Source organism: Quercus robur, chromosome 5 (assembly GCF_932294415.1).
Source record: "Quercus robur chromosome 5, dhQueRobu3.1, whole genome shotgun sequence".
In the NCBI taxonomy this organism is placed as follows: domain Eukaryota; kingdom Viridiplantae; phylum Streptophyta; class Magnoliopsida; order Fagales; family Fagaceae; genus Quercus; species Quercus robur.
The window spans coordinates 68,369,637-68,386,189 of record NC_065538.1 but is presented as its reverse complement, the minus strand read 5'-3'; the positions used below and the strand labels follow the sequence as shown (position 1 = coordinate 68,386,189).

General features: G+C 38.1%; 1 protein-coding gene and 1 pseudogene across 1 annotated transcript; one reads left to right on the top strand and one right to left on the bottom strand.

Moving 5' to 3' along the window:
• Nucleotides 1–118: 118 nt before the first annotated feature.
• Nucleotides 119–8,985, top strand: LOC126726813 (ABC transporter C family member 3-like; annotated as a pseudogene).
• Nucleotides 8,986–12,235: 3,250 nt separating this feature from the next.
• Nucleotides 12,236–13,078, bottom strand: LOC126728608 (uncharacterized). The gene has a single exon (XM_050434405.1). The coding sequence runs from the start codon at nt 13,076–13,078 to the stop codon at nt 12,236–12,238; it is 843 nt and encodes a 280-aa protein (XP_050290362.1).
• Nucleotides 13,079–16,553: the final 3,475 nt, after the last annotated feature.

The window sequence follows — 16,553 nt, the reverse complement described above, 5'->3', positions numbered from 1 at the left end:
ATTAAAAAAATATAAAAATCCATTTGAAATTTAAATTGTCCAAGTTCACGTGGGAGTGACAGGGCACACTTCCACACTTAACAAACAAAAGGTAAAAACAAAAAGCAAAGAAAGTTAAAAAAACATCAGTCAGTAAAAAAAGAAGAAAAACAGAAGTGGAGCAAGTTTGGACGAAAGATGAAGAAGAAGAAAAAGCAATGAGTCAAAGACAAAGAGGAGGTGGAGAATGATCGGCGAAGTGGCGTCGCTGCTAGAAAAGTGGAAGCGGCCGCAAGGTCTGGGTATCTTTTTTTTTTTTTCGTTGGTTTGCACTTTACCGGCCGATTTTCATTTTCCGGCCGATATCCGGTATTTTTCCCGAAACGACCGGTACGTCCCGGTATGACCCGGTATTTGGAGCGAAACGAAACAGCCATGGTTCTGTTCCGGCCTAAGTACTGGTACGGCAAATTCCGACCTACTGGCCGAAACGGTACGGGAATTAACTTCTTATAGGCCATCAATCAATTATTTAAATTGTAATTATATCTTAAAAAAAAATAAGGTTATGGATCATATGTAGACTTAATTCGACCAAATAAAAATTGTTTAATTTGAAGGGAAAACAAATTATCTTCAAACAATTTTAAAGAATTAAATTATACATTATATTCAAATACAAAATAATTTATTTATTTCCGTGCATGGCGTATGGCATAGTTGTGTGACTAGTTGATCATAATTGTGGAATGAAGAAACAGGGGGTGTTTTTGAAAATAATTTTGCGAGTTAAACTGAAATGGTGTTTTAAAAAACACGATTTCGACCGAACCGTATGTGTAACTATCAATGTTATGTTATTTAACCAATTTTAGAGTTGGCCAAAGAAAAAGTCAAGTGGGGGTCCAATCGTCTATAGTCTCCAGTTATGTCCAGCACAGCGATACAAATGAAAAGGTTTGAGTCTTTTCCGGGATTCCAGGTCGATTTTTCTATCTTTTTGAGTGTTATTCTCTTTCTTTCTATATCAATAAAAAATGTTCCTTTCGAAAGAAAAAAAAGGGTTATTTTTGTCCTCATCTTTGCCATTTCCTAAGCTTCTTTATCAAACACACTCACACATGCATTTTAAGTCACTCTGCAACAACGTAGGAGTCTTAGTCACCACTTCTTACGATGAAAGCCGGCTTTATTTTATCTTTTATTGGGATAGAAATGGTTGGTCTGATGAAGGGCTAGTGACCCTTTTGGATTTAGCGCTTAGAACACTTGCTTGGGGTGCACTTTGTGTTTATTTGCGTACCCAATTGTTTAATTCAGGTGAATCAAAGTACCCTTTTTTATTGAAAGTTTGGTGGGGTTTCTTCCTCAGCTTTTCTTGTTATTGTCTTGTTTGTTCTTTATAGAGAACATGTTAGTTTACCAGTTCAAAATTTAGTTTCCAATGTCGTGTCTGTCATTTTGGGTTTGTTTTTCTGTTATGTGGGTTTTGTGAGAAGATGGAGGGTGAAGACACCCTTCTTGAAGAACCTCTTTTAAATGGGGATTCTAATACCAGTAATGAAGCTGAGTCAAATAAGTCTAGGGGAGTGAAAATGTAACCCCTTATTTGAATGCTGGATTTTTTCAGCATTCTTACTTTTTCTTGGATGGGTCCTTTAATTGCAATTGGCAATAAGAAAACATTAGACCTTGAGGATGTCCCTCAACTTGGTCCTAGTGATAGTGTATTTGGGGCCTTTCCAACTTTTAAGAATAAGCTTGAGGCAGAGTGTGGTACAAGTAATGGAGTGACCACACTGAAGCTGGCAAAGTCATTAATCTACTCGGCATGGAAAGTGATTCTTATAGTAGCCCTATACGTGCTGATATTCTCACTGGCTTCCTATGTTGGACCATATCTTATTGAAACTTTTGTTCAATACCTCAATGGGCGGAGACAGTACAAGAATGAGGGATATGTTCTGGTTTCAGTGTTTTTTGCTGCAAAACTTGTGGAATGCATCTCACAGAGGCACTGGTTCTTTAGGGTGGCACAGGTTGGAATTAGGGTCCAATCAGTATTGATTGCATTGATTTATAATAAAGGTCTGACCCTTTCACGCCGGTCAAAGCAGGGCCACACTAGTGGTGAGATCATCAATTTCATGATTGTTGATGCTAACAGAATTGGTGATTTCAGTGGATATATACATGAAACATGGATAATTCTTGTTCAAGTTGTTATTGCATTGTTACTTTTGTATAAAAATCTTGGGCTAGCTTCAATTGCAGCTTTGGTTGCAACCATACTTGTTATGTTGGCTAATGTTCCTTTGGGAAGATTACAAGAAAAGTTTCAGGACAAGTTAATGGAATCAAAAGACAGAAGGATGAAGGCAACGTCTGAGATTTTAAGGAACATGAGGATTCTCAAGCTTCAAGGATGGGAAATGAAGTTTCTATCAAATATCATGGAGCTCAGGGGAACAGAGGCAGGGTGGTTGAAGAAGTTTCTTTACACTTCGACATTTACCACTTTTATCTTCTGGGGTGCTCTCACATTTGTGTCTGTGGTCACTTTTGGTTCTTGTGTGTTGATGGGGATTCCACTTGAGTCGGGGAAGATCTTATCTGCACTTGAAACGTTTAGGATTCTTCAGGAGCCCATCTATAGTCTTCCTGATACAATCTCAATGATAGCTCAAACTAAAGTGCCCCTTGACCGAATTGTGTCCTTCCTGCGTCTTGATGACTTGCAGCCTGGTGCGATAGAGAGGCTTCCAAGAGGTAGTTCCGATACAGCAATAGAGATTATTGATGGGAATTTTTGTTGGGATTTATCTTTGTCAAGTGCAACATTAAAAGATATAAATTTGAAAGTGCAACAAGGCATGAGGGTTGCTGTTTGTGGGACTGTTGGCTCAGGCAAGTCAAGTTTGCTTTCCTGTATCCTGGGAGAAGTACCTGAGATATCTGGGACTGTTAAGTTATGTGGGACAAAGGCATATGTTGCTCAGTCACCTTGGATACAAAGTGGCAAGATTGAAGAGAACATATTGCTTGGTATGGAGATGGAAAGAGAAAAGTATGAGAAGGTCCTTTAAGCGTGTTACTTGAAGAAGGACTTAGAAATTCTTCCATTTGGTGATCAAATAGTCATCGGTGAGAGAGGAATCAATTTGAATGGTGGGCAGAAGCAAAGGATCCAAACTGCACATGCTTTGTACAGTCTGTACAAAGCATGTGCAGTTTGATATATATTTGTTTGATGATCCTTTTAGTGCAGTGGATGCTCATACAGGATCCCACCTGTTTAAGGTAATTTATTTTTCCTAATCTAATGCTATTATATTCAGTGTTAAATGATTTTATATTTTATTATGTATATAAGGTTGTCTTTTAATTTTTTTTTTTCATTTATATGTTACACAAGAACCTAGTGGATTTTGAACCAACGACCTTACCCTCTTGCTGTTTTAATGTTAGAAGGAATTGCCATTTGAGCAGGACCTCAGTGACTGTTTTGTACATTAATTTCTTGATTTACACACTTCAAGATGGGTTCTTGTGTGTGAGTTTAGGTACTTCAAAATCCATGCAATAGCATTTCCCTATGTTTGTTTTGTATTCTGTGGTGATTGCCTAACTTCTTTTGAATTATATGCACTTCTATATGGCAGGAATGTTTGCTGGGACTTTTGGATTCAAAAACAGTTGTTTACGTTACTCATCAAGTGGAGTTCTTACCTGCTGCTGATCTTATCTTGGTGAGCTATTCAAATTTAGTTTCCTTCCAGCGTTTAATTTATGAACTTAACTTGGATGGAATGTTGCCCTCTTTTCTTTCTGGGAGTTTAACTTATAAGTTGTTGTTAGGTGATGAAAGATGGTAGGATTACTCAAGCTGGAGAGTATGATGATATTCTCAATTCAGGAACTGATTTTATGGAACTCATGGGAGCGCATAAGGAAGCTTTTTCAGGACTTGATTTCACCATGCTTGGGTTGGTTTCTGGAAGTACGAGCAAGGAAGTCGGAAATCTGGATAGTACTAATTGGGTTGTGGAAAAACATGAAGATAAAGATGTTCAAAATTGTAAAGAAGATGATGTATTCAGTTCAAAAGGACAGATTATCCAAGAAGAAGAGAGGGAGAAAGGTGGAGTTGGGTTTTCAGTCTATTGGAAATTTATTACTATGGCATATGGAGGAACTCTTGTGCCAATTATATATCTGGCACAAGTTCTCTTTCAGACCCTTCAAATTGGAAGCAATTATTGGATGGCTTGGGCAACTCCTGTCTGAGAGGATGTGAAACCTGCAGTTGATAGCTCTACCCTAATGATTGTTTATGTTGCTTTGGCCATTGGAAGTTCTTTTTGTGTCCTTGTGAGATCCACGCTTCTTAGAACAGCTGGATACAATACTGCCAATCAACTCTTCAGCAAGATGCACTTCTGCATTTTCCGTGCCCCCATGTCATTTTTTGATGCCACTCCAAGTGGACGAATCCTAAGCAGAGTAAGTGGAAAAATGCTTGTGATTCTTCTTTGTTGGGTTCTTCATGCTTAATTTCCAATATTTTATATATCTTTGTTCTTGAGTTTATGTAATGCTGCCACTGCTTCTTATCCTCTCTCTCTCTCTCTCTCTCTCTCTCCATGACACACACACACATTTACACATGGAGACATAAACATTCTTTCAGATAAATATTATTGCTTTTAATATTTTGACTAAATTAACAGTATGTTTCCTTGTAGGCTTCTACTGACCAAAGTGCAGTGGATTTGACTATTCTAAATCAAGTGGGGGCAGTTGCCTTCTCGTTGATCCAGCTTCTTGGAATTATTGCTGTAATGTCTCAGGTTGCATGGCAGGTTTTCATCATTTTTATCCCAATGATTGCAACCTGTATCTGGTATCAGGTATACCTTTCTCAAATTATTGTCTTATGAATTCTGCTGAAAAATGGCCTACTCACATATCTCAGATGACATAAATGACATTACATGTGATATCTTGCTACAATATTAAAATTTTTTTTTCTTCACTTTGTGCTTTGTATATGATATAAGCTTTCGTAGATTAAATTTAATAACTGTATGCCGACACTTGCTATCATTTTGAAATAAAAGTTCACCAAGTTGCTAGATTGTAGTTTATTTTGCTGTGCCTTTTTACACTTTAATTTTCAGAATTTTCTTTGTTGCTATGGAAAATCTACTAATCATAAGCATCCATCAAACCCAACTCCTGTTGTAATATTTTTGCGCTTTCTTCTTGTGGAGAGATTTGTTCACACAAACTTGTAATCATGCAGCAATATTACATACCTTCTGCACGAAAACTATCAAGATTAGTTGGAGTGTGCAAAGCTCCAGTGATACAATATTTTATTGAAACAATTTCAGGAGCAACAACCATCAGGAGCTTTGATGAAGAATCAAGATTTAGGGACACAAATATGGAACTGGCAGATGCAAATTCTCGGCCAAGATTCAATATTTCTGGTGCAATGGAGTGGCTGTGCTTCTGCTTGGATATGTTATCTTCTATTACATTTGCATTCTTCTTGGTTTTCTTGATCTCCATTCATTGATCCAGGTTGGTAATTCCCATCTAGTGTCTTACTAACAGTCTGTTTGTAACTTTTTTTAAGGTAATGATGTGATCGTGGGAGTGTGATGACCTTTCACAGGCATCGATGGTCTTTCTTAAGACCTTTTTCTTGTGATTTGACTTCATGTTCAAAAGGACGTGGTTCATTATTGCCTCAATAGAATGAAATGGAATAGAATAGAATACATTTAGGAAAACGGAAAAGAAAGTAAAGAAATGAAATTAAGTAACTTTGTTTGGAAATTTTAAAATAAAGGAATGGAAGGTAAGTAACTTTGTTTGGGAGTAATATAAAGGGAAAAAAATTGAATCATTTAATCACAGTATTACTATTAGACCCCTTGTTTTAAAATAAGGGTTGAATATATAAGGGTATTTTGAGAGTTTTAGTGAAAATTTCATTAAACCCCATTTTTTTCCCTCCTTCCAAACAAATTATAAGACTAATGAATTAGACTGCATCAATTCTCGAAAAAGACGTAAAGTAACAAGTAAATTGATGGAAAGCATCAAGTTTCAATTGAACTAAGGATTCAAGAAATCTACCAAATAGCAAGTTTTCTGGAAGGCTAAGGGATTCGAAAATCTACCAGGCTACGAAGCTACCAATCTTCCACTAGAACTATGAGAACAGTAAACTATTGTTACACAAACGATTTAAAGGATTCTATTAAACTATGAACTACAAATTTGCCACGACTACTTGTGTTAACGCCATACACTGAATTCTAAACTAGAAATACAGGAAATAAGATAACAAGTGAAACACGTCTTCAATGAATGAGTTGTGCCCTTTCTTCATGAGAATCCTTCCTTTTATAGAGAAAAAGTGGTAGTTATTTCCAGCCAATAACTACCCAACAAGGCAAGGGAGTTGTTTATTCACTTCTTAGTGACTACCTTTCTTTTTCTTAATGTCTTCTACTTGAGTGACAACTGGCTTTAAGTCTTCTATGTAATTGAAAAGTGGCATTTATTTCAACATGTAACAAAAATAGGGAGGCAGTTTTTTTTCCTACCAATTAATCACTGCTCAAGATAACAAGTAACTAGTCACCACATAGCGTAATTGTCAATCACATATGGCGTAAGTAAAAAACTTACACATGGCATAGTTGCAAACTTACATGTTTATCATTTCTGAGATTACAAGTGGCTTTATGCCAACTTGATATTATTTTTATTGTATGAAAAGAGTCCTTCCTATTGATTTAAAAAATTGGTAAAGGAACTCAAACAATAGTTTCCTAATTGTTTTTTTTTTCTTTGTTTGCCTTTTCCTTGAAGGCATTGCAGGCTTATCTGTGACATACGGATTTAATCTAAACATGCTGCAAATGTGGGTAATATGGAATCTTTGTGAGTTGGAGAACAAAATTATATCGGTAGAAAGAATGTTTTAATACACTTGTATCACAAGTGAGCCAACTCTTGTGATAGAAGAAAGTCAGCCAGATCATTCTTGGCCATCACGTGGAGAAGTTGATTTTCATGGTCTCCAAGTCAGTTCTTAGTTATTTATCACCAAATAAAATCATATTATGTATAGGTTCATTCATGACCGTGTTTTTTTGAGATGTATATCAACTAATGCTAATCATGCAATGTAGGTATGGTATGCCCCACACTTGCCTCTTCTATTACGTGGCCTCACATGTACTTTCATTGGAGAAATGAAAACTGGCATTGTAGGGTGAACAGGTAGTGGTAAATCAACTCTCATACAAGCACTTTTCCGGATTGTTGAACCTGCTGCCGGTTAGATAATGATAGATGGCATCAACATCTCTGTGCTTGGACTACATGATTTGCAATCTAGACTAAGCATTATCCCTCAAGATCCAACCATGTTTGAAGGGACTGTTAGAAGTAATCTGGATCCACTTGAAGAGTACACAGATGAAAAAATTTGGGAGGTAGGTTAGTTTCTTATTTGGTAATTGAAAGAACTCTCTCTTTATTACATTTTCCTCATAAATCAGGCATGCACTGCTTTTTTGATTTTTAGTTAATAGATGGGACCTGCTAATACTATTTGTTTATGTTTTGGTTATAACTTTTCCCCTTAAATTTTTTTAGGCTCTGGATAAGTGTCAACTTGGAGATGAAGTTCGAAAGAAAGAAGGAAAACTGGATTCCACAGGTTCGTCTTTCCATCTTCTTATGTCAAATATTTTAGAACTATTTTGTGGAAATATATTGCTTATGTTCTTATGGAAGATGCAGTTAGCGAGAATGGAGAAAATTGGAGTGTGGTTCAGAGGCAGCTGGTCTGCCTTGGCCGTGTACTGCTTAAGAAAAGTAAGGTATTGGTGCTTGATGAAGTTACTGCATCCGTTGATACTGCTACAGATAATCTGATTCAGCGGACCCTCAGGCAACATTTTTCCAACTGTACTGTCATTACAATTGCACATCGGATAACTTCTGTTCTTGATAGTGACATGGTTTTGTTACTAAATAATGGTTAGTATGGCATATGAATTTTTTACACTCCTATAGCTTTTGCCTGTTTAGTTCTTTCATGGTTAGAATGATTTCATTGTAATCCTTTGGTGAGATAGGAAGGAAGGTGTGAAAGGGGTAGATATCATTCTAGTTATATGAAATCCTTTAAAACTATAAAGGATTCCTTGAATTCACAAGAAAGAAATAGAGACAATAAGCTAACTAAACTTTCATTGATAAAATATGATTTCAATTGTCATTTTATAGATTACAGCATATTTAAATGCTTCCAAAAAATTATTTTCCGTGTAAAAACATTTCTAAAGAAATTCTTAATTTTGCATTTCATGATAGGGATCTAATTTGACTAGAAAAGCATTAAAATTACCTAAAATCAAGGAAATAAAACCCAACTCATAAAACTTTGAAAATTACATAAAAATTTCAAAAAATTAACAAATGATAAAAATGGACTCTATATTTTGTCTTAGATTATATGGCTTAGAAGCTCTTCTTAATCTTTGTGTAGGGCTTATTGAGGAACATGATTCTCCAACAAGATTGCTTGAAAACAAATCATCATCTTTTGCACAACTTGTAGCAGAGTACACTGTGAGGGCAAATTTGAGCTTTGGGAAGTAAAGTTGCTGAGATTATTTGTGCTCTATTTGACTTTGGCAACTTTGTTGAGAATGACTCAAAATAATTGGTTCTATGGTCTTGTTTGAACTGTGAGAAGGATATTAGTGGGATTTAGGTGACCTAGCTAGTTGGTGGTTACTTTTGTACATTACAGATAGAAGATTTTATAATAATGGTCATTGACAAGAGTAACTAAGTTGTAACTTTTATGCTTGAAATGACATTGTGTTTTTGGCATATTCTACCAACAAAGATTTGTCCAGCTCGTTTAAGCTTAAGAGAACATATCTTTTATTTCTATTCTTTCCCTTAGTATTTATCTTGTTGAATTGTCAAATTAGGTATCATCAAACCCACTTAAGTGAGTTTCTTTTATCTCTCGGGATAGAAATATTACTTAGGGAAGTAAGCTTTAGGAACTAGACTGATTGGCATGGTTGAGTCTTTACACTCTGTTTTGATACACATACACTAAAAAATTGGTGAAAAAAAGCAACAATAAAGGAGATATATAGGCATTAACCCTGCATCTCACCTCAATACTTATGTGTCAGTTTTGTTTTTGTTAGTCAGCTTATCTCCACAAATGTTTGGGACATCCTACTGAGCTTGGTGGTAAGATTTTTCTGTAGATGATTAGCTCAAGTTTTGGGGACGAAGGGCTTGTATTTTGTGAGTAATTATGCATTTAAACTTTTTTTTTTTGGAGAAGTAACTAAAAATTTAATAAAAAACGAAAAACAGCCAACTCGAGTACATTGGGAATGTACTATGGGGGCATAAATCAAAAACCAAGATTACAACGATCAAGTAAAACAGGAAGGGAAGAACAAGAAAAATGACAAAAGACCACACTGCAATCAAGGAGAGTGTGTAGAAAAAAAGACTTAATCTCTAACATAGAGCGTTCACATCCCTCAAAGTTTCTAGCATTCCTTTCACGTCAAATACACCATAACAAGCAATGAGGCACAATTCTCCACAACTCTATATTTCTGTGTCGTCCAAACTTACCTTGCCAAGATTCAAACAACCCAATAACCTTCTGAGGCATAACCCAATGAATTCCAAACAAACAAAACACCAACGACCACAACTCACAAGCAATGGGGCAATGAAGAAGAAGATGATCCACTGACTCCCCACAATTCTTGCACATATAAAACCAATCAAGAACTAGCACACGTCGTTTGCGAAGGTTATCTGTTGTTAAAATCTTACCTAAGGAAGCAGACCATGAAAAGAAAGCTACCCTTGGAGGAACCTTCGATTTCCAAATCATCTTCCAAGGGAAGGATAAGATGGTAGGGGGGTAAAAGGAAAGATAGAATCCTCTAACACACCCGATCCGGACCCAAACCCCGTACCGTCGAAGAGTAGACCATATCCATAAACAGATCAAAGGATTCTTGTTCCCAATCTTGTGGAGGACGACGAAATTTGGCATCCCAATGAATCCTCCCACCAGACCAACACATAACCTCTGCCACTGAAGAATCCTTTGTTCTACTAATACAATAAAGCTTCGGAAAAGCCTCTTGGAGAGTACGATCTCCACACCACGCATGCTTCCAAAACTTCACTCTAGTACCATCCCCCACATCATACAGAAGTAGTTTAGAAAAACTAATCCGACCACTCCTAATATGTCTCCACAAACTAACACCATAAGCACTAGTCACCTTTTTCGTGCACTAATCACCCCAATCATTCCCATATTTCACCTCAATAACCCTCCTCCAAAGAGCATCGGTCTCCATGCCATACCTTCATAACCATTTTCCTAACAAAGCAGAATTAAAACTCCTCAATTGTCTAATACCCAACCCTCCAACTTGTAGCGGCTTACAAACCTGAGCCCAACTGACTAAATGTAATTTAGAGTCACCATTAATACCACTCCACAGAAAATCACGTTGTAACTTCTCCATACGACTTGCCACCTTCCCAGGTAAAGGCAACAAGGAAAGGAAGTATGTAGGTAAGGAGGAAAGAGTAACTTTGATAAGAGTTACCTTACCCCCCTTAGATAGATACAACCTCTTCCACCCTGCTAATCTCCTTTCCATCTTTTCCAAAATAGGATTCCAAATTGATAACTCCTTATATTTAGCTCCTAACGGTAACCCCAAATATCTCAATGGAAGAGATGATTGCGTGCACCCCAACATCCCCACTAGAACATCCATATTGTGCACCACCCTTATAGGAACCAACTCAGATTTCCCCAAGTTAATCCTTAAACCTGAGACCTCCTCAAATCTAGCCAGAATTGCTCTCAAACTAGCTATTTGCGTAGGATTAGCATCACAAAAAATAAGAGTGTCATCAGCAAATAAAAGATGAGACACCATCACCGAGTTATCAGCCGTATTACCTACAGAGAAGCTTGAGAACTGACTAGTAGTAGCAGCCACATCCAACATATGACTCAAACCCTCCATAACAATATCAAATAGCAACGGAGACAAGGGGTCCCCTTGCCGAATCCCCCTAGAACTACCAAAGAAATCAGAAGGACTACCATTGATCAGAATGGAGAATTTAACAGTAGAGATGCAACACATTATCCATTTTCTCCATTTCTCTGAAAACCCACATCGCTGAAGCATATACATTAAAAAACCCCAACTTACATGGTCATATGCCTTCTCCACATCCAACTTACACAACACTTCAGGAACACCTGACTTCAATCTACTATCAATACATTCTGAAGCAATTAGAAATGAATCCAAAATTTGTCTACCTTTCACAAATGCATTCTGCGAATCTGAAATAAGCCCATGTGCCACCCTTCGAAGACAATTGGCCAACACCTTAAAAATAATCTTATAAATCCCACCAACTAAGCTAATAGGCCGAAAATCCTTGATCTCCACAGCATCCACCTTTTTGGGAATAAGAGCAAGGAAAGAAGCATTAAGACTCTTCTCAAACACAGCCTGAGTATGAAAATTTTGAAACACTGCCATAATTTTAGCCTTTAAAATACACCAGTAAGACTGAAAGAACGCCATAGAAAAGCCATCCGGGCCAGGAGCCTTATCACCCTTAAAATCACTAATCACCCCAAACACCTATTCCTCATCAAATGGCCTATCTAGCCAAAGTGCATCTTCCTCCGAGATACAAGAGAACTCCACATCATCTAATAAAGGTCTATGAGCCACAGTTTCAGCATATAGTTGTCTATAAAAATGAGAAATACAACCTGCTATAGCCTCCGGATTTGAAGACAATTCTCCATCCACCATAAGCCTATTAATGGAATTAAATCTTCTGTGAGGATTAGCTATACGATGAAAGAATCTGGTATTCCTGTCTTCTTCTCTAATACAAAGGACTTTAGACTTCTGCCTCCAACAAATTTCCTCCATCAAAGTAACTTTTTCTAATTCACCTCGAACTCTTTCCAACTCCAGCCTTTCCTCCTCCAATAAAGCTCAACTATCCTCAGTCTTCTCTAAATCACTAAGCTCTTGCCACAATTTTCTCACCCGATCTTCAACATTTCCAAAAACCTCCACATTCCATTTCTTCAAGTCATTTTTCAAGAGCTTCAACTATTAGCCAAAACAAAACTCGGGGCTCCTAGGACATTATAAGATTCCCACCAAGACCGCACCCTCTCCAGAAAACCCTCATCTTTAAGCCACATATTCTCAAATCTAAACGGCCTCCTACCTCTCTGAAAGGCACCCCCCTCAAGAACAATCGGGAAGTGATTAGATAATAGCCTAGGCAAGCGTTGTTGAAAGACAGATGGAAAATTATCCTCCCAATCTGCAGAAAACAAAAATCTATCCAGCCTAGCCTTCGAAGCAACTTCACGAGTATTAGACCAAGTGAAAGATCCCCTTTGAAGTGGAATATCAATGAGCTCTTGCTCATAAATAAAATTGGAAAACTCCCGCATAGCAGCAGTAAAGGAGGTAGAACCAGAACGCTTGGAAGGAAACCTTACCACATTAAAATCACCACCCACACACCAAGGAACATTCCACCAACTGTTCAAGCCAACTAATTCCTCCCATAAGAACCTTTTGTCTCTCACAGAGTTAGGACCATAAACACCAGTAAACGCCCAAACAAACTGATCTGACACATTTGTAAATCTACAAGAAACCGAAAATTGCCCCACAGCTTCCTCCACTTTATTCATAGCCTGTGTATCCCACATCAGTAGCACCCCTCCAGAGGCTCCACAAGAGCCTAGATAAGACCAATCAACGTGTTGACCCCTCCACAAACTGCGAATCACAGCTCTAGTTATCAACTCCATTTTAGTTTCCTGAAAACAAATAACATTTGGCCCCCATCTTCGGACCATATTACGAACCCGAAGCCTTTTATCCCTATCATTCAGGTCTCTAACATTCCAGGAAATAATCTTCAAATTCATTGATGAACCACCACAGCCCGTTCCTTACTCGCATTCCTTGATTTCATTGAACCAACCTCAACATTCATAGAGGTCAATAAATTTTTCAACTCCCGCTGACCTTTCTACCCCGACTTGCCATGCTTCATTTGATCATCTACTGCCTTAAGCTTTTTATTCTTTTTCTTGGCCTCTATAGCTAGCAGCAATCCTGTAATCTGCTCCTCAAAACCTTCCAAAGAAGTGCCCACTGATTTTCTAAAAGCCTTAATTCGATTAGTTACCTATTGTGATAAATTATTACCATCAACCGACTCCTTACACCCAACCCCTAGCTCAGAACTACACTCCAACTCCAAAGGAACTTCTGTGGCCAAAGGTACCACAACTAAAGGCTTGCCACTACAATCCCAAGTCATCGACCTCTCATCAAAATCCCACATCTCCTCCTCTGCCTCATTAACAAGAGACAAAGAATCAACTAACCCATCACAGTCCTCTGCCTAGCTAACCATCTGACCGTCATTGATAAAAGAATCATTGCCTGTTACAATCTCTAGATCAGTGACTGAGCAATCCGATACACTCTCTGGAGATCGATATAGAGATAGCGGAATCACTATTTGTCGACCATCCCGCAATTGTAGCATCCACTCCTTGGAATTACCCCATGATTTGTCCAAATCACTGACCAATTCCCTAATAGTGGGAGAAGCATTAGATACCACCTTACAGTCAGCAGCCTCATGCACCGTTGCCCTTACCTCCGTACCCAATAATTCTTCAACCTCATCTTTCGTCGCTGCCGGAGATGATGACTTCTCCACCAGCTTTTGTATTGGGTCCCCTGAAGGCAACACCTTTATCTCCGCCGGTTCCAGCGAGGGGCATATCGGAGCTAAGGGTGATGAACCCAGCTTGCACGTGCCCTGGACCACTTCCGCTACTGATATCGGCAAGATGGGGGGTTGGGTAAGCCAGCTCGGGCTCACCTGGACGCAAGACCCACTCCCGCCATGAACTTCCGGTGCCGATATGGAAGAGATCGAGCCTAAGTCAACCACCGGAGCCATTGCCGTCCTCCTTGTTGGTAGAGAATCAAGCATCGAGCTCGCAGGGAGCACACAAGCACTCGTACCATACGATATGGAGCTCGGGCCTGAGGTGTTTGACTCAACCTTACCATCTTCCACAAATGGGCCCGTAGAACTTGGGCTGGGTTTATTATGGGAATGCTTGGAGCAAGCCCCTACCTCAAAAGAAAAAGGGCTAGGCAACAGTGGGCCTGAGCAACTCTTATCAATACCCAAATAAGGTGCATGGGCTTCAGAAAGCCCATTGTCCATTCCCTTAATACCAACCTGGGCAGAAAGATCCTCACGTGCCACCCACTTTACAACTTGCTTATCACTCCTAAAACGTTGCCAAGACACCCGCCTCTTACCAAATTCATTTACTTCCACAATCAAACCTTTCCTTAACCAGCTAGACCTCCTAATTTGATGCTCCCTACCGAATCAACCTCTTTCAAAATCAAATTATTCAATCTGAAGTTATTTTGTTCCGGGATTTTCTCCTTAAACTTAGCATCTCCATTAATACCACAGTGACTCCCCTCCACACCACCCATGGCAATCGGTATAGCCTTATCAGTCGGAACTTCAAAAGCCACCACCTGAATCCCAGCTTCATCTCTTGGAGGCGGCATAGTGTTCTCCACTACTTGAATCTTCTCTGTCTCTCTAATGGAGGGTTGGTACGAATGCTTCCTTCCCTGCATAGACGCTTTTACCGTTTCAACAAAGGACCGAGAAGGGTGAATCTCTGAACCCAACTTAGACTTGTACGGTAAAGCTTTTGGACCACCCAACGCATAGTGAGAAGGTTCAAGCATTCTCCTTAATTCAATTCCAAAGGCCCTCCAACCTTGTTGTGCCTTGCCTGCAGGAATAATGATCGATCTTCTCATCCCGCCAACTTTTAACTCTGTTACTAACAAACGAGTTAGAGCCGCGTTGCACTGTGTATGCGGTGTCTCCTTCCCTGAGCGTGAAGAAGTGTTTGGGGTTAATCCCAATCACTGTGTGTTCCAAGCTTTGCATTAACCATCGTGCTGCATTCTTACCCATAAAAACTAATTGCATGAAATACTTCCCCTGTTCAAAAATCCTAAGGGAGAAAAAGTTCCCCCCTTCCTCAACCACCAATTGAAACAACTTCGATTCAATAAAAAAATTGCGAAATCCACCAATAACAATCCAAGACAGACGTAAAAAATAACCGGGAACAATATTTCTGACTAATTTGAGGTAGCCGGGCCTCTCTAATGGATCATATTGAAGATTTTCTTGACATGACTAGAGAGAACTGCGAAATCAACCCATAACAATCCAAGATAGACGTAAAAAATAACCGGGAACAATATTTCTGACTAATCTGAGGTAGCCGGGCCTCTCTAATGGATCATATTGAAGATTTTCTTGACATGAGAGAGAGAGAGAGAGAGAGAGAGAGAGAGAGAGAGAGAGAGAGAGAGAGAGAGAGAGAGAGAGAGTTCTTTTTATGCAATGTAGTGAGTGCACAAACACACATAAAAAAGTTCCATTTAAACTTGATCTTGTATTCGGTACAATCAACTTTCTCATTTAAATTAGTTGGATTAAATATGAAATCACCTAAAAATATTTTCAAGTGAGGAAACAACCTTATCGTGAGGATAATTGTGCTAGAGATTTCGCTCAAGAGACTGACCTATTAATCAACATGTTTTTAACTTTAATAATACTAGTCGCAGATTCAAGGGATGTGAGGAAAAATTTGATGATTTTTTTTTTTTTTTTTTGTTTGGTTAAGTGAAAAAAGAAAATAGTAGATGAGACTTGTAAGTGTTAATCCTAAATCCTTAAAATGATGTGATTATTTTCTAACAAAATATAGTCGATACAGTGTATTAGACTTTTTAAATTAAGCTATCTATATTTGTTATTTGAAAGCGTTTTAAATTTTGTAAAAAAATTTTGGGAACAAAATGCATTTTATATTCAGTTATTATCTAAGACGAGCTATTTTGTAAATAATGTACTTTGTGATTGAAATTTGTTTCTAATACTTTTTACAGACAATTCATGCTCTATATAAGTCTTGAACGACTTAAAGAAGAAGTAAATAAATCCATTACTTATATTTCCAAAAAAAAATAAAATAAATACAGGACTCGTTTACAAAATAACCTAATTCTTTACCAATAACCCAAAGGAATAGAAGAAAAAACTCCGTTTTTGCATGAATTTTTTATTTGTCCTATTTTGATTCTCTACTTTTCATATACATGGGAAATGAAATGGGCAAAAAAAGATTTGAGAATTAAATCAAGGTACCATAGCTTGAAAAAAAATAAAAATAAAATAAAGGTACCACAATTGTAAACTTGGTGTTAGTTTGGATAGCAACGTGTTTGTGTTTGTGCTGGCGGCTGCGTTTTTTGTGGATCTCGTGC